The sequence below is a fragment of the Poecilia reticulata genome, chromosome 6 (genome assembly GCF_904066995.2).
Source record: "Poecilia reticulata chromosome 6, P_reticulata-male-v2, whole genome shotgun sequence".
NCBI lineage: Eukaryota > Metazoa > Chordata > Actinopteri > Cyprinodontiformes > Poeciliidae > Poecilia > Poecilia reticulata.
In genome coordinates, this window is record NC_088835.1 from 7403920 (window position 1) to 7426279 (window position 22360).

The 22360-nt window shown below is 39.4% G+C and overlaps 1 protein-coding gene and 1 long non-coding RNA gene across 4 annotated transcripts in view; one reads left to right on the plus strand and one right to left on the minus strand.

Moving 5' to 3' along the window:
* The window catches only part of ptpn9a (protein tyrosine phosphatase non-receptor type 9a), a 30671-nt gene extending 14973 nt beyond the window's left edge, over positions 1-15698 (minus strand). The window contains exons 1-4 of one of the 2 annotated variants that reach the window (XM_081607802.1): positions 15530-15698; positions 15070-15331; positions 5347-5490; positions 51-140 (exon numbers count right to left, since the gene is read on the minus strand). In XM_081607802.1, coding sequence (XP_081463928.1) covers positions 51-140; positions 5347-5490; positions 15070-15102 — 267 coding nt within the window. In that variant the 5' untranslated portion in view covers positions 15103-15331; positions 15530-15698. Of the gene's footprint in view, positions 1-50; positions 141-5346; positions 5491-15069 lie in introns of both variants that reach the window. The other variant, XM_081607800.1, reaches the window with a different exon arrangement.
* LOC103465953 (uncharacterized) overlaps positions 1-22360 on the plus strand; it is a 44112-nt gene that overhangs the window by 20791 nt on the left and 961 nt on the right. The window contains exons 1-2 of one of the 2 annotated variants that reach the window (XR_533888.3): positions 20592-21162; positions 21615-21737. This is a non-coding gene — a long non-coding RNA (uncharacterized LOC103465953). Of the gene's footprint in view, positions 1-20591; positions 21163-21614; positions 21738-22360 lie in introns of those variants that run through there. The other variant, XR_001776690.2, reaches the window with a different exon arrangement.

Below are 22360 nucleotides of genomic sequence, written 5' to 3' on the forward strand. Positions count from 1 at the left end.
AGAGAATTCTGACTTATATCAGCTAATAAAGGAAATAAAAACATTCTTACCAACACTGTGAATTTTCCACTGAGCAGCTCGGAGCGCAGCGGCTCTTCCTGAGGCTGCAATCTGACGATCCCTTCTTTAAGACGCGTTTCCTGAAGACAAACGGATCAAAGGGGAGCAATGTGAAGTCAGCCTGCTGGGAGGCCAGAGGAGCTGAATTCCTCTGAGTGAACAATAGAGCCGCCGCAGGAAGACTTGTGTTATTTCTAGCTGGATTCTAGGAAACCCTGGAGTGATCATAAGGAGGTTCCTTCAACCTGATCTGTAGGTGCTTGGACTAGGTCGTTGAAATCTACCTCGAGTTTTACATTTAAATAGATGAAAACAAAGATTAGGGACTCTCATCTTGGTTTCTGCAGACTAAAATGACACAATGATGATATTAACTTTTATTCTCTTTATGTACTTCTCAATCTGACAAGACACAAACTTGGACAATAAGAAAGTTTGATTTTATTCTGCTTACCAAAAGGAGAAAAAAACATGTCACTCTCAACACTAACCTAACTCTCATCCATTCTCTATAAATTCACACAAACTGATCTTCAGCTGGTTCCCAAATGATTTTAATCGAACCTTTAAGTGTCCAGAAATCACAAAGATTTACCACCGAGACATTTTCATCAGGCACGTGCAGAGGGGGGTTTAGGGGTGCTTGAGCACCTGCCCCTTTTGCTCCTTGCCCCCAAGTGCCCTTTTGGTCAATTTTCTTTTTTTTGTATTATTTTTATTATTATTGTATTAATATTTCCTATTTTATGAAATTTCCTATTTTCATAAAATAGGATTCTTTTTAAATCATAGATTTAAAAAGAAGAATAAAATACATCATAAAATTATCGTTTAAATTTAAAAATACTTCATCTCAAAGGGAAATTTTGATGTCATGCATAATTTCATCATCAGCTGACAACAAGCTCTGCTAATCCGCATCATTTGCTTTTGTCGCTTCATTAAATTTCTGTCTGGAATTTTTTTTTTTTTCAATTTCTCTGGGATCTGGGGTTATAGTTCAAGTATTTGATGTTTTGAGATGTTTTGTTTTCAGCTGCTCCAAGTTGTAGGGGGGGGGGGAGAAAATCCTCTGTTGCTATGGTTACGCATCATAACAACAATCCTTGCACCTGATCCACATCCAAAACCAGAGGGAATGACTCAACAAAATATGAACAAAAGTCTACAAAAAGTACCAAATCAGAACCGATGTAACAGAACATTTAAGTCGCATGCTTTCAGGCTGGCTAATACTGAGACATATTTGGTAACAATTGGTGTACAATGCTCTGCAAAAAAAAGAAGAAGAAGAAAGACGTAAAGTCATTAAGAAACTACAACTAAGTTGCTTCATTGGCACAAACTTCAGTTTTAAATAAAACCTCCTAGCTGAGATGTTAACACTGAAATCCAGTTTTTTTTCTAGTTGGATAGACTGATGTTCGCTAGTTCAGACTGATCTGTCAGCCCATGACTCAGTACAAGTGCTGCGTTAAAGGAACTGCGGTGTCAAGGTGAGAGATTAATCCTTCCTAAAAGGTCAAAGTTTTCATGATTGCGCCACCCTGTCAGGTGTGGAAACTGTATGAGCTGCAGAGCCTCTCTGCATTTTGTCACATCATAACCACAAACTTTCAGGGGGGTTTTCTTAGAGGTTTATGTGATGGACCAAAAGCCAAAATTAGCGCTTCAACGCGAGGTGGAAAGAACTAATAACAAATAAGAATCTTTAAAATTACAGCGTGAATTTTTGTTCAAGCCTCACTGAGTGAATACTATTTAGAACTACCTTAAGGCGCAGTTACAGCTACAGGCCTGTAGGGGGTGTGTTTACCAGCCTTTTGGGTGTAAATGCAGATTTTTTTCCTCCATTCTGTTTTGCAAAATAGCTCAAGTTAAGTTAGATTGGATGGAGACTGTGACCAAGTCCATCTAATTGGACTTCAGTATGGACTTTGACTGGGTCATTTCAATGCTTGAATAAGATTGAAGCTAAATGTTTACTTTTTTGTATATGTGCACCACTTTGGTTGTAAAAAAAAAAAGGTTCATATGGGTAGATGACATTTTTCTACAAGTCTGCTATCTAATGTAAATCGTTTGTGACAAACTGTCAATGAGGCAATTTCTCTCTTCTTGTTGCCTGTCTACAGTAACGGAGCTGAAACATGCTTTCACCAGAACCAAATATGGAGGAGCACCGTTTATTTTCTATTCTCCACTAATCTGGAACAAACTTCCAGAAAAGTAAAAAGCTTTCGAAATGCTGAGTTTCAAGGCTAAAAATCCACCTGTATAGAGTTTGATTAATGATGACTTGACTTGAACATTGATTATTATATTTGATGTATATTTCCTTGATGATTTTAATGATGGCATTTGACAAAATATGTTTGTTTTATAATTCGTTACCATAGTACATGCATTCCACATGTAATATGCTAACCAGGTCAAATTCAAGACTTTATTAGACCTTTTTCAGACCATTGTGAATGAAATTTAAGACCTGTACCACTGCAGAATATGCAAAAGAAAATTGCATATTTTTTGTAGTAGTAGTACCAAGGATTTTTGCACAGAAGTGAGCCAGTGGCAAAGATAAATTACCAATGATAGACACAAGCTATAGACACAAAGCTAGCTAGCAAGGGTTTCTTAGCAGTTCGTTAGCGGTAGCCTCGTTAGTGATAGTCTGCATACGACTCAAACTTTTGCCTGACAGAAATGTCCCCCAGAAAAAATAAATTAGAATATTAAATAGTCCTGTCATGACAACATCTAAGACCTGTAGTTAATGTATTCAAGGCCAACTTAGGATACATATCTTGTAATACATTTAAGACATTTTACGGCCGCAATTTTAGGTACATGAATTTAAGACTTTTCCAGGACTCCCTGGTATGCTATTTTTATGGTCTAAAGCCTTTTGAACTGCCTTGTTGATGAAATGTGCCATACAAATACAATTGCCTCGACTTCTGTTGGGCATTCAAAACTTCTCCACAACTTTTTCTCCCTGACATGTCTGCTATTCACTTGACTTATTTTTGGGGACTGAACACAAATGCCAGACTTTTAATATTTTTATTGGTCTACTTATATCTTTACACTTTTACGTTCAGACCCTATTAACCTTCCACCAATATTATGCATCTGAAGCCTGAAAAGAGAGTTAATGCTGACTAAAGAGGATGACTCACTCACTGAGATCATCAAATAAATGGGGAACTCAGAGTTTGGTCACCACGTTCCACTTTGATGGTGGGAAGATCACCGGATAGCTTAACCCGTTCTGCTTGTCACTTTTGATTTCACAAACTAAACTCATCTCACCCTCCTGTGCACACACACGCACGCACGCACACACACACACACACACGTATGCACACGTATGCACACACGGTCGCACTACTTCACAGTGTCCCTACAGCAGAAACGTACATGCCTGGCTCCGACAGACGTGCTAAGATGTGTGAAGTCGTACGTTTCTTAATGCTCCTCTCTCCCAGGGAGGTGGCAGAGCATGCGGCAAGCAAACAAAGAGGAAGCTGAAAAAAGGAGAAGATCAGCACTGCTTGGTTCAGATGCACAGCTGTTGTTCATCTGTTACGCCTCAAAAAAAAAAAAGTCCAGAAAAAACAAACAAAAAAATCCCACATTCCATTTCCATCTGTCCATCTGGACACGGCTCCTTTACATCGATATCATTTGACTGCATGCTCGGCTCCTCCATGCTACCCCCCCCGTGTTTCTTTTAATAACACAAGTAGGATTTGTTCACGAGTGCTTCGGTTCTCCGTAAAGTTAAAAACGCCTCTTGGAATATCCCTCTGATGATGAGTCGGCGTGAGACCGTGTTCCTGGGAATTTTGCGCTGGTCTTCGTTTTCAATGAAAACGGCTCTTGTGTTGCCATTTGCTGTGAACGATGCAGGTGCTACGCACCAACTTTCCTCAATCAATAAAGCAGGTCAGCTTTATGCTTTTACTACTGCACTGAAAGCTGCATGACAGTAAAAAGCAGCATGAACTCGATCACCTTTATTAATAGAGAATAAATATGTTAACATTATTCCAGAAGCTTGTTGATGCCTGTAGCTCAGATGTTGTACTTCAGTTAATTTTAAATAAAAAAATATTGTCTTCACCCCAAAGGGAAATCAAATGTTGTAATAACTCTTACCAAAGTATCTTAAAAGGGTTGTTGTGGATGGGATCTGACTAGGGCTGGACAATAGATCAATAACATTATAGATCGCTATAGACAGGCGATCAATATGAATAGCTAATACGTCTGATAGAATATTCAGTAATTTCAATCCAGAACCATGCAGCATTCTGGGAGATGTAGGCAGAGGAAAAGCTTTAGTTGCTCTCATGTCCAGCTAAGCTAAGCTAGGCTAGTGGCATCAAATCGTGCGAGGTAACTCTCAATTTGGTTACCTAGCAACAACCTGTTGCACAGCAGCAGCTTCAGGTTTCTCAGCAAAAACTTTGTTAAAGGGTTAATGGAGGCGCCATGTAGTGACGACATCCTGGAGGCGAAGTTTCAGAAAGAGACAGCGCCCCAATTTCAGACCCAAGTCAAATTTTTATAACAAAAAGTTAACATAGGTACTTTATAGTGCTGTTTTATAACATAATGTGCCAGGGAAAATAACTTTTACCTTTATTTAATGAGGTAAGTTATTAAGAACCTGTTCTTATTTACAATAATGACCTGAAGGAGGGAAAAACACAAAGGCAATCCTTTTTGTGTTTTGGATCAACAATTTACTGATTAGTGTTCAACAAAAATTAGACGACTATGTTTCGTTTCATTAAAAATTTGATGTATATTACTGAGATCAAATTGAGAAAACAAACATTTATTTAGATATGTTTGTGACCCGTGGATGATTTCAAATTAACAATTTTGACCCCATGGCAAAAATGTTTGGACACAACTGTACTAGATGAAAAATAAAATATTACAAAGGTTTCCATCTAACCACTAAACCTTCGTCTCAGAAAAAGAAGTGATGTAAATATTTTTCATTACAAAACAGGTTGAAAACATCCAGGAATGAATTTGAGTTTCAGATATTTAAGGATGAATCTACCTGCCATTTTTTGGCTAAACTACTTTAGTTTCCACAAAAGGAAACTAAACTAAAGTAAATGTTATTCACAGCAAAGGGTTTTGATGCTCGTCCAACTAATCGTTACTCCGTATCGACAAAATCCGGGGCTGGCAAGTTCAGCTGGAAGCAGATGCTTTAAGCACATGATGACACATCAGGTTAACAGCGTCCCTCTCCCTTACCCGGTAATTGTGGAAGAGCTCGATGGCGCGGAGGACGTCAAACTTGCGAGCCATGAGAAACTTGACGGCCAGTTCCCTGGACAACGGAGACACTCCATGCTGACTGGTCCACTTGTTGATTTCCTCTAGAAACTGCCTGGTGGCCTGGAAAGGACATGGAGAGGACGTCAGTGAGTTTGAGCTCTCCCAGTCGGAGGGTCAAGCAGGGCAGGAAGTGAAACTGTACACGCGCGCACACAAACACACACACACACACGCACACGCACACACACACACACACACACACAGTTTGAGGAAAAAGATGGAACGGATGGACGGCTTTAAGTTTGCGACAAACAAGGCCAGAGACACAACTTGTTTTCATAAGCAAATATAAAAAGGCAATATAAAAAGCACATATGTGCATAAAAAGACTAATACAAGCATTCAGCTTGTCTTCATGAACAACATTAGATGTTTCTGCTTGTCTTTTATCATATTCTGAACACAACAAGATGTGTTTTTTGAGGCACCATATCCTTTTAATTCACCAAATTGCACTGGGATTTATTTTTTTACAATACTATGACATGGAGACACTTGATTGACCAATGACTATCACTCACTGATGACATTACATTTGACAAACATTTCAAAATAAATTAACTAAAAATGAAAGAATGCATTTCTTTAAAATGTACGAGATGCCACACAGTGACAACTATTTTGATAAAATTTTCCTATGAAGACTCTCTTAAAACCTTTCCTTAAAGCAGCCCAAATTTTAATCAACCCTCCCAAAACTGTTTTTTCCAGCCCGACATGTTCAAAAGAAACCTGGCCAATTTGACAGCATTACATTCTGCCTTTTGGATTGTTTGCATGGGTGCAAGAATGTCCTTGTGTGTAGAGCAGAGTAGGTTTATGTGCACACAAGGTGTGTGTGTTTTAGCATTTCTCATGGCCATTTTCCTATCAAATACCACACTGCACCATAGGAATTAGTGCTATGTTAAAGTTTCGGGCTAGGTTTAGTGTATATTGAGTATAGGTTAGGTACTGGGTTGGGGGTAGGCTGCAGAATGTAATAAAAAATGAATGGATGTCAATGCAAAGTCCTTGTGAAGACAAAAAGAGGTGATATTTGTGTGCGTGCTAATTTGTACAAAGTTGTTTGAATCGTGAGAAAAGTTCAGATCCATAACCCACCTTTAGCCACAGATCACTTCAGCAGTGAATAATAAATCCCAAGAAACTCCATAAATGGAAGTGGGTCAGAATATTCCTTTACAATGTAAAGTTTATATTTGGTGTGTTTTCACACCAGATAGACTTGGTTTTATTGGTGCAGTTCACTTTCACACTGCACTGCTTCAAACAAGCCAAACACCTTTGAAACACCTGTTCACCTCCTCGCCTGTGGTGGCGCTGCACTAAGAACAACTACAGGAAATGACGCAAAAACCTCTGAAGAAGACACTGAGTACAAAAAAATGTTGAGTAGCGTCAGATTTAAGCGGTTTTAGAATTTGTCTTTTGTCGCTGGTAAAAGACCACGAGCCATTTGCCCCACTTGTGCTTGACTTCTGTGTTTGTTTTGGTCGTATTCTCCCAGAATGCTCTGCGCTATAGTACAATTCCTGCTCTTGGAGTCACATATGCATTTATCTCAACCAAACCAAGGCCTAGCTTTTCCGGCGGACCAGAGTTCACTTTTTTAGTTCACATCAGAGTTCGATTGCGCGTTCACACCTCCCAAAACAAAACGGACTTTCCAATCGAACAAACTACAGTTCGATTAAAGTGGACTAAACAGGGCTGACAGTAGACATTTAGGGGCTTTTCAATTAAATGCGCATTCAGGTCCTAACTATATTATATCCCATCCCAGCAACTCAAAGAGTAAGCCTGTCAGCCCACAGTGAATCCTCAACAGGCTGCAACGGGAGGCTCTGAAAGGTCGGGCTTTGAACACAGGGTTTCACTTCTCCACTTAGGCGCAGAAGCGAGGCTTGCACTGAAGAGAGGAAGTCAGGTTCTGGGAATCGGCGGCTGTTTAGGAAGACAAAACGATCACTGACAGGAGCTGAGGCCGAAGACAAGATGCCAGTGTCTCTCCTTGGAAAAGCCGGTGCTTTCAGAGGCGGTGGGGCCGGCAGCTTCCTGCTCTGTTCAGATGCCTTGGCATGCGAGGGATGAAGGCTGATTGCACCTGACAGGGCAGAGGTACCCCTTAATATCCGACTCTCACGGAGAAAATGAGAGCGAGAGGAGAGAGAGCTGTGCTCTGAACTTTGGACTTAGGAGAAGGAAATTGCACAATAACAGGATAATAAAGCGACTAATGTTCCTGTAACAAAAATAAGAAACTTTGGAAGGAAAAAGAGGTAGAGAACAGATCACTGAATGACATGTTTATGGGAAAAGCTTGCACACTGCGGTCGCAGAGGAAACGACATGTCGGCCCATCTGTTTATTGGTAACGCTTCATTTGATTTTACTGAATGAGACTTATATTCGGATAAAATCCTCACTGTACAAAATTACCTTCAGATAGGATTATTTTCTTAACATTAATCCAGTCTGTCAACAGATTGGATTAATCTGAGTATATTAATCCAATCTGTCAATAGATTGGATTAATGTTAGTCAACATTAATACATTAATGCTGAGATGCTGAGAGTGAGAGAGAGCAAGACTTTCAGCAGACACCAGGAAGGCAAGATTAGATTAGATTCTCCATGTGGAAAATGCCATTTTAGTAATGCTAGCTAAAACAAATACGCCAAGCACTTGTTCTTTGTCTAAAAGAAGTAAAGTCAGGTTTTCCAGACACTCCTTGCTAATATCACCTCTCTTAATATGGATAACTTAAGGCTGACCACTGCTGGAAGGCTTTGGCTCTGTCTTCTTATGATGTAGTCATTTTTGAGAATATGAATTTAGCAAAAACTGGCAGCTAAAAATTTTAAAAATAAAAAAATTGGAAATAAGACATAAAATTCTGATGTGTGCATCCTTCACTATGGACATATCTAGAAGTGCATTTTGTTACCACAGCAACATGCCTGATTCAACAGAAGGTTTTCAGAAGTCAGCCTTTCGTTTGATGCAGGTGTCTTTCTTTTTGTTGAAGTGTCAATACTATCCTGTTAAATTTTTTCAGGACAACCTTCCAGCTCCAAGCTGTGGTCAACCTTTTTTTTCCTTTTGCACAATCCACTTTTGTTTGGTATTTAAACACCAGGTAATATCCGCTGGAGCGGCATTTGAGGATGAACCAGTTTGCTTTTACTGTAGTTTTTGTCGGACTGCAGTGGAGGACTCACTGCGGAGGAGTGACTTATCCAACTCCTGGAGGACGCCATAAATATTTCCCTGACTTGCTCTAGTTCTCAAATGGCTGGAAAAGCTTCTTCCTCTCTCCCCTCCTCGAACTTTTTCAGAAATCACTTTAAAGCACCAAGTTCCAGCTAACTGTGTTTTCTGCAGCCTGAGAGGTTTTGTGTGTGGTCACAAGCCATTATGAATGCCAACTGAGGCATTTTAAGATCGAAGTTTGCGGCCTTCCAGCGCAGAGATGACATTACATAACCCAGTTTGTTGAGAGAGTTGTTCATTGGAGCCACTTTTTTAGCCAACTATGTTTCACATTATTCACAGTCCAGTATGAGAACCTGATGGTATGTTTTTTTCTTGCGAAAACATGAAGCTGAACAAACTGCTGTTACATCGCCACCATCTGGGTGTAAATTTATAGCAGTTATAGACATAATGAGAGAGAAAGAACATAAATACTTTCTCAAAACTTGTCAGCTGCATGATGTACTTAATGAAAATAACACACTATAAAGAAACATCAATATCATGCATTTTCAAACCTGTCACCAGAAACACCAGAGAGTTATAAATGAGTAATTTGTGTTAGCTGCCCTGGTTGCTAGCCGGCAGTAGGCTGGTTAATTCACCTTTGGACGTGCCACCTATTGTAACCTGTTAGAGACTTTAGTTTCAAAACAATTCTGCCTGCTCATCTGGTGTTATTTTATTTCAAAGGGACACTGTACATTAATCAATAAATAGTAAAGGTGTCAGGGTTAGCCAAAAGGCTAGTTTACACGTGGCTCTTTTTTGCTAGCAGACGAAAAAATCCAAACGGCTTCCTGAGCTAAAGTTTAGCCAAATCTAGCTATTGCTTCGTTAGAACGACTTGGCGGCTCGAAAAAACAGTTTAGAGGAAGAACAATGCTACTGTACTTTTCACAAAAGAGTACATAAAACTCTTTAAAAGCATCTCCGGCATTTCATTAAAACTAGCTTCAGGGCACAACCACACAGGTAAAACACGATGTCAAGTTCAAAAAACACCCACACCCGCACGAGAACGTTTCCGGAAATGATTTAATCTACATGGAAACACAGAGAATGCGGAACTGGAAGTTTTGCTACTTATGATTAGCATAAAGTCTCCAAAAGAAGTTAGCTGTAAAAACAAGAAAACAAGAAACAAAGCACAGGTGAAGTCTTTTGTAAACTTTTTGTTAACGCAGAATAGTAAATGCACAATCAGGAGTATGCAAACAGCCGTTGTTATGTGTGATGATTTGACGCGTTTGGGGTTGTAGGTCAGGATAAAAGTTGGGCTATATGTTACCGTTTTCACAATGGAGGTATTTTTGCTGCCCACATTAATATTCAGCAGTAAAATTTCAACCCTGAACTCTAAAAAAAAAAAAAAAAAAAAAAGCTTTGGGACCCCTAAAATGTGGTTTCCATGTGAACACAAGGCACAAAGTTTAACACTTGTCCCTTCTTTATTTCCTATGCTGCTTTTTCATTCTTTTTTAAAAATCATAACCATACAAAATAAAAACATTGCCTAAACAGTCACCTAGCTGAGACAAGTGATGCCTGCTGTGCTTTTAGACTGCTTTGTTGCGACTCATCCAGGAGGCTGTTGACCTCCTGGATCAGTCACTGATATGCTCTTGGGAATACTTTTTGTGTTTTCTCTATTTGTGGATTACATCTCGCATTGTGAATTTCCAAAGCTTTGGAAATGGCTTTGTGAACCTTTACAGACTAATGGATGACACTGACCCCGTTTCTCATTCATTCTTGAATTTCCTTGGATCAAAGCATGATGATGTTTTTGTTTTTAGCTACTTCAGCCAACTTCTTGTTGACAGACAGGTGCTATTTAGAAATTTCTTGACTCTGCAGGTCTGGCAGCAATCAGGCCTGGGTATGGCTCATGAAATTGTACCAAAATGAATATTGCTAATCACAATTGATTCACAATTCAACATGTAGGACCTGGTTGTTGTTTTTTGGCTCTTTAAGCAAGAAGAAATATACTTTTGCTTTAACCTGTAGGACAACCATCAGCTACAAAAACAAACGAGTTGTCTTTTAACGGTCTTAAGTTTAAAAAACGAAAAGGTGATTTGCTGACAAGGTAATATGTAAGTTGAGAGAACTTCTAATGAACAAATCAGGGAAAGGAGGTGAAGAGCCAAAGCTGTGCTATCATTACACCTTGATCCTCGAGACAAGACTAATGCGTTTATTCCGTTTCGTTTCCTAAAAAGGTTTAATGGCCGCCCCTCGCATCGTTTCTCCTGAATCTATTTGATTACAGATGCCACGCTAATCCATTTACGAACGTAGGACTTCTGTTGAGCGGCTTCGCTTCGCCGAGTCCAATTTGGCACGAGTCGATGCCAAAACAGGAAGTCAATAACGTCACTATCTGCCTCTTCCCCACTTTCTCTCACTTCGCCGCTTCCTGGGAGCAGCAGTCTCAACACACACTTTCTCTGAAGCACTTGATGGACACACACGCCACTCAGTTACTCATAAACTCACCCCCGCTCCCTTCCCTTCCCCTGTGTCTAGTGGAAATACTTTTAACAGCTGCATGTAGAATGAAGTTCCACTACAGCAGTGTACAGTCCCAAGAGGGCCATGCTACAAAATGCACACAGAATCAGCTCTCACACGCACACACACACCCCGTTTAGGCTTTGGATGCAATGAGGCTGCCTGGCACCCTAGCAGGGGCCCTGCCTCACACAGGAAATGGACGAAACAGATAAGGAGCATTCTGCTGGGTCGATGATGGGGAGTCGGCAGAAAACCGAGACGAGAGAAAGAGAACAAGACTCCAAACGTCTTGTAGAGGCAAACTCATTTTTATTCCGTCTCCATGGCTGTTTTTTTGTTTTTCTTTTTGCTCCACCGTGGGTTTCATTAGATCCAATTCCTTTTGCTGACAGGTTGTTGTTGTTTTTTTCAACAAGGTAATAACTAGCAGTGTAACAAGAACTCATCACAGAAGATCTCGGGATATGAAAACATATTTCACGTTGAGGTAAATCCCATCTTGAGTTTCTTTGCCTGAAGAAGTCAGAGTGGAAGACGCCCCAACTACACTTAAATCATTTGTTTTGCCAAATTTTTGTTTTCCAGTTTTAACTAGAAATGCTGCAGGAAGACAAGGAAATTGTGCTACAGGAAGACACAGAAATTGTGCAAGTACTCCAAGTGGTTTAGATGCAAAAGAGGTGGAAAGCATCGCCATAACAACCGCAGGATGGATGTTTAGGGGTAGGTTAGACATCCATCATAGCCCACCCTATCGATAACACCACAGACCATGCATAGGTCTGAAGAGATGAAAACAAATCTGAAAATAAAAGTTCAGCTTCAGCCAAAATGTATGGAAATTCAACATTTGTACGCCTCGGTCAATTTGTACCATAAATTTGATCTTTGAAGTTTTCTTGAAAGTAATATTAAAATATCAATCTCGTGAAATCAGCATCGTGTCTCGTCTTGTGAGTTTTAGGTATCATTACACGCCCTAGTATTAACAACAACCCAGCAGTCTAATTTTGTTGCACGATTTTGCAAAACGTACATTTCCATGACACAAAATGGAGAAACTCACTGGACAAGATTGATTGCTTGTTGACATAAAAAGCCAACAACCAGGCGTCTGGTTGTTGGCTTACATCTAGATGTGCTGAAGTTAAACCAAATACTAAATGGGAAACAAAGATGGGGTTTTTCACACACAACCATGTCTTGAGTGTATGCTGAATGGCCCAAAAAAAAATCCATAGTGGAGGCTGAGCGGATAAAAGTGTATTGGTGTCAGAAAAGACGCTAAGCAACTAAACTTGCCATCACAGCACATAAACATAGAAGCAGGTGGGCTACAGCAGCAGCAGACCGCACTGGGTGATGCTGTTGGTATCGTGGTATGGGGGATTTTCTTAGTCACACTTTAGGTCCCTTCGTAGCAACAGCCTACCTGCTGTTCTGTTACTCACCCCGTCTTTCCCTTTATGACCACAGTTTAGCCATCTCAAACCGGTTTGATGAACATGACAATGAGTTCTCTGTGCTCCACTGGCCTCCGCAGTCACCAGATATTCATCCAACAGATCGCCTTTTGGGTGTGGCCAAACAGGACGTTTGCATTACGGCTATGCAGCCGACAAACCTGCAGCAGCGGTGTGATGCAATCACCTCATTATGGACCAAAGTCTGCTGAGGGATGTTTCTGGTGCCTTGCTAAGTCTTTGCCACAAAGATAAAAAAACATTTCTGATGACAAAAGTTGCTAGCAAGATGTATCTCATAAAGATACTTCTTGCTAGAATAGGTACAGATTTTTAAGGCTTCATTTTCCATTTTCATGGGTTCATATTTTGACTTTGGGGTCCTTCTGCATGGCGCCTGCTTGTTGAGATGGGCAAAGACAGGCAGGCATAGATAGGCCTGTCACAATAATCAAAAAATCAATTAATCACATGATAAATTAAAACAAACAATAATTTCCATTGGTCTGATTTATCGTTTTTCTTTTTTTTTTTCTCCAGTTTTCAAAACTGGATGATAAAAGTCTTCAGTTGTTTACAAAGACTTCACAATTTATTTTATTTACTTATTTATATATTTTGGACATTTAAAATGTCTTCCAGTTCCAGTGTTAAATGTTCATTAGAATTTAAAGTTTATTTATCTTTGAGAATGTGTTCTTATATTATTATTTTGTCATTACCGTTATATTACTTAAAAAATGGTCTCAAAACAACAATATTATCATTTATTGTGATAACTTCTGGAACAATTTATCATGACAGGAAAGTATAGATAATGGACAGATGGATGGATGAAATCTGATTAATTTCACACAAAAAAACGTAAGTTTCTTTATAAGTAAAGTTAGACTTTCATTCAAGTCCAAACTGCTTCAGCTAATGCAGTCTTGTTCAATATTTTGCTTCAATAAGCACTACGGTTCATTTCAATTCATTTATGAGCAAAAATAAATCAAATCCAGTTTTAACAGAAGAGTTCATGTTTTAAGTGTTAGAATAACATATAAATCAATTTGATTTTAATGGAAAATAGTCTAATTCAATAGGATTTAACACAGCACAGTCCAGCTGAATCCAACTGAATTCAATAAAATTCAAATTGAATTACACAAAGTGAATTGCTGCTTATTTCATTGTAATTAATGTCTAAATCAATTCAAAGTTTGTGGTCTGGTTCAGTTTGTAATGTAGTTCATGTCAATATAATTCAGTCAGATTTTAAGTTTGTGATTGAGTATAGTACCACTGAAATGAACAATAATGGAAAACAGTGCAGTCCAGTTAAATCCTACTAAGTAAAAAGAAAAACCTAAGCAACGCATTTATTTTAATGTATTTTGACCCAGTTTGACTCAAACTTACTTGAACAATTAAATCAACATGTAGTCCAGTTCAATAGAGCCAGATTCAGTTTTGTAATCTATTTCAATATAACATTGTTTATTTTAACAAACTGAAATACAGTTTAATAAAGTTCATTTTAAACCAAAAGTACATCCTATTTTGGTTCAATCCGTCTGAACCCACCCTAATACAATTTAATCCAGTTATTAGACTCTGTAGTCACATTCTAGTTCCAATATCAATAGTTTTACTTAATAGAGCCATATCTAGTCCAATTGAATTCAATTTACTCAGTTTTTGTGTTAACTGTTATACAATACAACTACATTTGACACAAAAAACTAATTTAAATTCATCAAACGCAATACAATTTTATCCAATCTTAATCTGGTTCACTCCAGTTCAATCTAGCTGTATATCCAGTTATATCCTGAATCAAACCAAATAAAATCCAATTAAATATAACTCTCCCTTTCATTTCTACTCAGAATCAGTAACATTAGACTACTGTAAAAGACTCAACAGGCTCAGGGAAGTTTCTACTGTAAACATCAGTGACTGACCCCAAACGAGGAAGCAGGGACCCCGTGTCCAGGCGCTTCCTCCCCCCCCCCCCCCCTCGCCCGACCGGGTCTCTGGTTAAACCTTCCCCCGGCAATAATGTCAGAACTCGGGGCACAGCGCTTCGCATCGGCAGCGCGGCCCGGGTTTCAACACATCATCTGAGCCGCCGGACAGGAACTGGCGGTGATGCAATCAGGGCAATAATGCGCCAGAAATCGATACAATGTTTCCGCTTTGCGCTCGGGACTATTTCGCAACAAAGCCACTATTGCGCACCACCGTCGCCACTTCGATGCGGCGCACGCGCGCGCGCGTACACACAGCGAGCGGCCAAAAAAACCCTTCAGGTAGAAACGAGAGCGAAATTCGTCGTTCGTCGCTGTAAAAGTAAGAAGTGGAAGCCTAAACACCCCCCTTCCCTCCCTCTGCCTTCCCTGGGCCTACCTGTTCCTCCTCCGCCGATAAAGTAGCTGCCATGGTTTCCCCGTTCAGCCCTTCCACAGACGTGTCCTTCTCATAAAGTGGGAGCTGACGGAGATGTCTGGCTGCCTGCTCCTCCTGTTGAAATCTGGGGCTCTCAGGGGTTGTCCCTCGCCCTCAAAGTTGAAGGCATCTGAAACGGCGCAGTGCGCGAGCGGAAGGTTTTTTATTTTTCTCTTGATGCTGCGATCCACGCGGGCCAATTAGCACGAATCAGCCATCCAAACTAGAAAGAGAGGTGGGGGGAAAGAGCCGCTGTTGTTGAGTCAGATTTCACCGAGGAGGAGGAAAAATAAGGCAGGAAAGCGAAAGAGCGAGAGAGAAGAAGGAGGAAAAACATCGGCCGAGTAGCTTTACGGAGGTTTGGTTTGATTCAACTCGACGTTAGAAAGCGGATTCAGGGCATGATGTGCCGTTCACCCACCTAACCTGACAAAGGGTGGAGGGCTGCAGCTGCTCGCTGACTCCTCCATGCCATGAATCGCAAGTTTTTCGCACTGAACGTCGTCTTTATGCTACCCGAGAGAGTTACGCACACACACTTATACACACACAAACACGCACGCACGCACACAACCATGAACAATGAAAGAGACTGTTGGCTTTCTTTCTGTGTGTTGCTGAACCCCCTGGTGGTTAAGACCAGAAAATGTCAACAGATCACTGACCTCCGGCTTCATTCATAAATAGTAAAGGAAAACAAACTGGTGGGCAAAATAATATAATTAACGCAACAATGGCATTATTATGTCTTATACATGTTGTCCCCACTTGTTTTTTTTTTCTAACAGGCAGGCTTCAGTTCATTTGAGAATTTAAAGAGCTGTTGACTTTTACTCCGACCACAAAGATTTCCTGTTTGAAGTATTACAAAAATGTATGTCAGTTATGTTTATTTGGGCTCTTGGGGTGGAAATAGAAAGCCCCAGAGTTGACCAATAGCGTCATATTGTCCCACATTGGGGAAATTTAGGTGTACCACCAGCAAGTTAAAGGTAGAAGCATCCACATTCAAAATAAGGATAAGAAACTGTACAGTTATGGCAGATTTACAAAAAGAAACACTGTGTGCATTTAAAGGGTCAGTGGCATGTGTTTTCCAGTCACATGGTGCCATTTTATACCATAATCAAGAAACTATTTTTACTAATGTTATTAAAATGCTGAACATCAAATATGACCCAAAATAAATGTTACTTCCTATTGTATAACACCTTGAAATTGGGCTTCTGTCTCTTTAAAAACCTCCGGCTCTTTCTGAGACTCCACCTTCAGGGGAGGGCTGCTCTGTGAGGCGGAAACTCAGAAACTTGGACTCTGTAGCTCAGAGGAGGAGCTTCGTCCTCGAAGGAGGGTCTAGGTTCACCCAGGTGTTTTGCACAGCTGAATGGTTGCCATGGAGATTAACAGATTTCTCAAACATGCACAAAAGAGTCAAGGCAACACTCCAGGTATGGCTTTGATGAGGGAATGACATTATAACACAATGTGAAGCACAAAAAAAGTCAATTTTACATAATACTGTCGCTTTAATAAAAATAGCGCACTCATCAAAATAAATGTGAAATTGAGTATGGTAATTTGAAAAATAACTTAGTATAAGATTTGTATATTTGTGTATAGAAAACAGCAGCGGATAATTTACAAGATCTTTTGACAAATTGTTCGTTGGGGGCAGTGATGGTTATAAAATCCATCTGTATTAGACAAAAGTTGTACTCAAGATTAGCAATACTTCAACATATTGTTGCTCAAGTAGAAGTAAAAAGTACTTAGTACTTAGTAATAAATTATTTGGTAAAAGGGTTACTTAACTACTGAATTTGATCTGGTTGTGCTTAATATTTGAGTTAATTTGTAAAAAAAAATGAAAGAATTTACACATTTTGAAATCTTAAAAAAAAAAAAAAAAATCACAACAAAACCATTGAAACCAATATGTACTACGATAGTTAATGTATGCTAGAACAGCACAAAGTGCTTCCAGTAATAATAACTTGTTTACTGTACATTCACCTCCAAATGGTACAACAGAAAACACAAATAGAAAACAGCTTTAGAGCAACGGTCTTAACATAACAAACAAGGTGTGGTTCTGGTTCTGATCTATTTTTGGTTAAACATGCTTGTTCTTTATTCAGTAAAGTAGAGCGCTGAGCAAAGGAGCCAGAAATTTTATCCAAGTAAAAGTTGGATACAACTTTTACTTTACTACAGTTGCACTGTAGCTCAAAATAAAGCTACAGTGCAGTAAAACTTCTCCCAGAAGTACTTTTCCTCCCAAAGTTACTTAAGTAAATATTAATAGTAGCTACCCACCTCAGGTGGTGAAAGATGGCCACCACTTACCAGAAGAATTTGAAGATCCCAGCCACCAAAAAAAAATCTAATTTTGGGGTAAAACGAGCACCCAGGTTAAGAAATGGGTTCAATATTTTATTACCCTTCGACATTAATTCAAGCATTTTGAAGTCTGGCGACTCGGGTCAAGACAAGAGGACGTTTCCCAGACATGAATCAGCTTGAGTTCTTGAACGGGTCACGTTGACCCCAAACACACCAGGAAGCGAGCAACATCTTGGTTCCAGATGAAAAGGATTGCCGTTAATCCGAGAGAAAAAGTGACGTCACAAAAACACTGTTGGCAAAGCAAAATCAAGGGAATGCAGAGGAATTGTGCAATGGAGACAAATGATCCTGGGCTGGGTTATAAAATAAAAGGAAAAATGCAAAAAGTACTTTTTTTTTTTTTGGATAATCTAAGGTTGCTTTTTATTGTTGATCTTGTTTTTCAGGGGAAGAATAACATGTAAATTTTTCCAACTGAATTTTTTAAAAATAAAAAATAAAACCGTCACTATATATATTTAGAGGGTTTACTCACTTTTTTAAACACACTGCTATTATTTAGGACACAACTTTATACTTATAGCTGTACAACATTGTAGTAAAGCTATAAGTCTGCAACGCAACAGCGCTCTCCGCGCTATAATGCAACATTACTAATGCATGAAACCTGGTGATAGGAAGCAGCCAGTTTTATGAGTGTGCCTCTCCATAATAGGATATTACAGTAATAGTGGTTTAATTAAGGACATTCTCCACTCACGCATCCCAAAGGCTATTATAATTTACAGGAATTGTATGACGTTAAGGATGAAAGAAAAAAAAAAAAAAAGCCCAAACGGTATGATGGAAGTTGATGAAACACCGAGCCTAAGATGAGTCTCCGTAGGACGATCACAGACTGCTGATGAGCTGGATTTCACCACGAGGTTAGTTCAAGTGCAAGCCAGGACATTACGTTTCCTGAAAGGCTGTTATTGATTGGCCCCAGATCGTATTTAGACGCGTTTTAATGAGACCGTAAAAGTAGTGCGCCGTAAAAAGAGGTTTCTCCCTGCTGTGCTCTGCTCCAGCAGCTTGTTGGCTTTTGTGCTTTTTCTCTTTTTTTCTTTGTGTTGTTTTTTTTTTTTTTTGCTTTTGTCCCCTTCCTTGATAGAAAGGTGAACAATGTCAGGTACACCCGATATGTTTATTTTCCTTTTCCACAAAATGCAAGATCCAACAATACACAAAGTGTAAATAAGAGGAGGCGTGGGAAAGTCTGGCTTGAAAACAAAAGGGAAGAGGGAGTGGACAACAATGGACTTCCTGTCCACATCACATCCTTGGGGAGGGAAAACGTGATTGGTAAACCCTTAGCCCATCCCTCACAGGGAAAAAAGAGGCCCACTTTTATTTTAGTGCTACTCAAGAGAACAGGAAAAATTTAGGTTTTTCATAAAAGTCATTGCCAGGATATCTGGGTTGCCATCAATTTTCCAGGGTGATATGGTACTTTTTTAAAAACAACATAGGGTATACACGTTTGGATTTATTGGTTTAAATTAAGCACACAGGCTGTAATACATGCAGCTGAAATCAGAAGTCGCGTGGGCTGAAAGGCCGCTCAGCGAGGAAGAAGCCGTCACTCCAGATCAACTGCAAAAATGTCAGAGCGCAGATGCACACAGAGACGTGGATCTTACATTTTAGAGACGTAATTTGTCGTCTGATGATGCTAAAGTAAAACCGTTTGGCCATAATGAACATCAACATGTTTGGAGGAAAAAGTGGGATGCTAATAAAACACCATCCCAACTGTGAAGTACGGTGGTGGAAATTTTGACACAACACCCCTTCTGATTTTGTGGACATTAATAAATATTTGACATGTTCTTTCTCATTACTGTGACATTTAGTAAATAGAAATAATATTGGCCAATAATAAGTTTGGTCTGATTTAACTTCAAATAGTGAGAGGGAAAAAGGTGCGTTTTTATTTTGGTTTATTTAAACTTCTTGTTTAAACACCACTTAGCCCCCCCATTAATATCTGGTTCAACTGTCTTTAGTGTCTGATGTACAATAATGTACAGTATATTGCTAAAAGTAACTTCTTTGCACATTCAAATAATTGAATTCTTGTCTTCCAATCACTTCAGTGGCCAGATATTTTTTTTAAATCAAGCACCTAGACATTCAGACTGTTTCTGCAAACATTTGTGGAAGAATGGGTAGTTCTTAAGTGGCAGGCTTTGCCAAAACAATTTTGACAATTTGATGATCCAGACTTTGTTGGAACAGTCTAAATATGGCCCCCACCCTTCTGGTCCAACATGTCCGCTCAGCACAAAGCAGGGACTATTAAGACCTGGAAGGACAAGCTTTGTTCGGAAAACCTGACCTCAGCCTGAAAGAACACCTTTGGTGTGAATTCAAAGTGGAAACTGCGAGTCAGAAGCCAACTCTCAACTCTTACAAATGCATATCTGGAATAAAATACACTCCTAAGCCTTCCTAGAAGATGCAAAGCTGTAGCTTCTTATAATGGGATGAAATCATACCTTAAGGATTAAGAGCAGGATGTCACTTATTAGTATGAAGGCGGATGATTAGTAACTGGTTTCAGCCAAATCTTGGACTTGTATTCAGAGATATTGGTGGGAAATGTCATCGTAGAATCCTAATTAAGGTTCTATCAATACCAAAACAAGTTTTTATGGGTTTGAGTTGACTTGAGCTTAAGATGAAACATCTGACATTGTTTCATCCACCAAACATCCCCCAGAGCACGAAGCCGCCGCCACCACCACACTTTCCAGCAAACTGTATAATGAAGTAAAAACACACGTGGACTCTGGAAAAAAAAAAAAAAACTAAAAATACAGTATTTCTGTTTTCATTTTCGTACCTGTTAAATACAGTAGCCAAAAAACACGACTACTGAAATTTTCTGCATGACAATATCCTGTTTTTGACAAGTGTCGAAGAATTACGAGGTGTCGCGTAACAGTTTCTACAGAGAACAGAGACCTCGAGTACATGCGAGCGCGCGCGTGTGCGTGCGTGTGTGTGTGTGTGGGAGACGGTGAGTGAAGCAGCTGTGAATCAACAGGTGCTCAGTTCCTGGAAAGTGATGGCTGCTGCTGAGTCATATCTGAATTCCTGCAAAAACCACGCAGCTCAATTTCCTCTCTTCCACAGCTCTTTCGATTTAAAGAGGAGACATCCGACGTGCACTCTATGAATCGTTTTCTCTGAACTGCACTTTTGGTAGAAGCTTAATTTCTTAGATAGAGCTAAAAACTACAATTAAAAGTTCTCACACCTCACTTTGTTTCTCTTGGCATTACACAAAAAAGAAACAAAAACGCACCACCAGAAGGCAACATGTGCGAACATGTTAGCCCGTTTTTCCCCTCCACTTCCTCCACTTACATTTCCACAGTGACATCTATCCCCACAGAAGGCTGTTGAACATATTTTCATAGGTTAATGTTCCGCGTAGGCGGTTAGGGCACTTTTGATACCATCACTGCAGCAAAACAAGGAGAAAAATAGTCAACTTTTTTCTTCTTTTTTTTCCATTATAGAAAAAGTGAGCAGTGGTACACGAGAAACGCAAGATGTGTCATATTCTGGCTGTACATCACGCTAGTTTATTGAGGTTGCGAATGTTTTTGACCTGATTTCTAGAGCTAAATGCTGTTGTGTGCCTGGACGTCTTGGCAGGTAGCTTAACGAATAGAAATGTGTCAGAAAATACATATCACTCTTTCAGTAAGGCTACATTTTAGGACAGACTCTAAAATGTAGTCTTTAGAGACTCAAAACGGTCCTAGAAATTCTGCTGCAGTGAAAACACGGTGAACAGTTTTAGTTAGCTAGCCCAACAGCTAGCTAGTGGTGAGAAAAAAGCATGGAAGAGCTAACCCAAAAAAACCAGATGTGGACTGAAGAAGTTTGATCCTGTGTCCGGCTATTCTGTTACAAATTATAGCCCTCTAATTTTCCTTTTAAAATTGTTGGATTTTAAATTTTAAACTGTGGTTGTATTTTATACACCAATGAGTTTAATTTGACCAAATTTTTTAATAGTACCACAAATGAAATGACGATTGCATCACAACTTTACCTTACACTTTCAGGTCTATTCATTGTGACTTTTTTTTTTTTTTTTGCAGGGCTTTGAAAATGACACAGTATGTTTCTGCTGATGAGCCAAGCTGTCGGTACCGAGTCATGGCTTACCGTCCACAGGAACATCAGAAACCACGCAGCTCTACCGACACTGCTCAAGCAATCAGGTACGAGATGGGAGGGTGGCGGGATGAGCCTTCAGATTTAAACCACGACCTTCTAAATTCCACTTCATCTCTAGTTTACAAGAAACAACCCTGAGATGATTTTTTTCCCTGACAAAAATAAACACCCTTTCAATTTTTTTTTCACATCATGTAAAGACAGCTAATTTAAGTTCTATGTGATCTGACAAAAAAGAATAAAGGTAACTATTAGACGAAGACTTTATGAATCTGCCGTTTGTGGATAAGTGGTGAAGAAAGTTGGTGAAAAAGCCATAAAATGTCCCGTTTTTACATAACGGCATGCAAAAGAAAACAGTAAAATGGATGTTTTTGGTCTACATGAAAGATGCTGTGCATAGATGAAAAACAACCTACCATCTCCACTGTGCAGAAATGTGATTCAGTAAACTATTGCACTCCATCTATCTGCACAGTGTTATAAAATATGATCAGATAAAATCATAAAACTCCTCAGGTTGTTAAATCTGAATGAGCCACGGCAATAATAAAACATTTATTAATGATGAATTAGCTTCCAGTATTTAAATCTTTAAATATCTGAATGGTCTGAATATCAATAAAATACTGCCACATTTACAAAATACAAGAAGAAACTTTAAAAG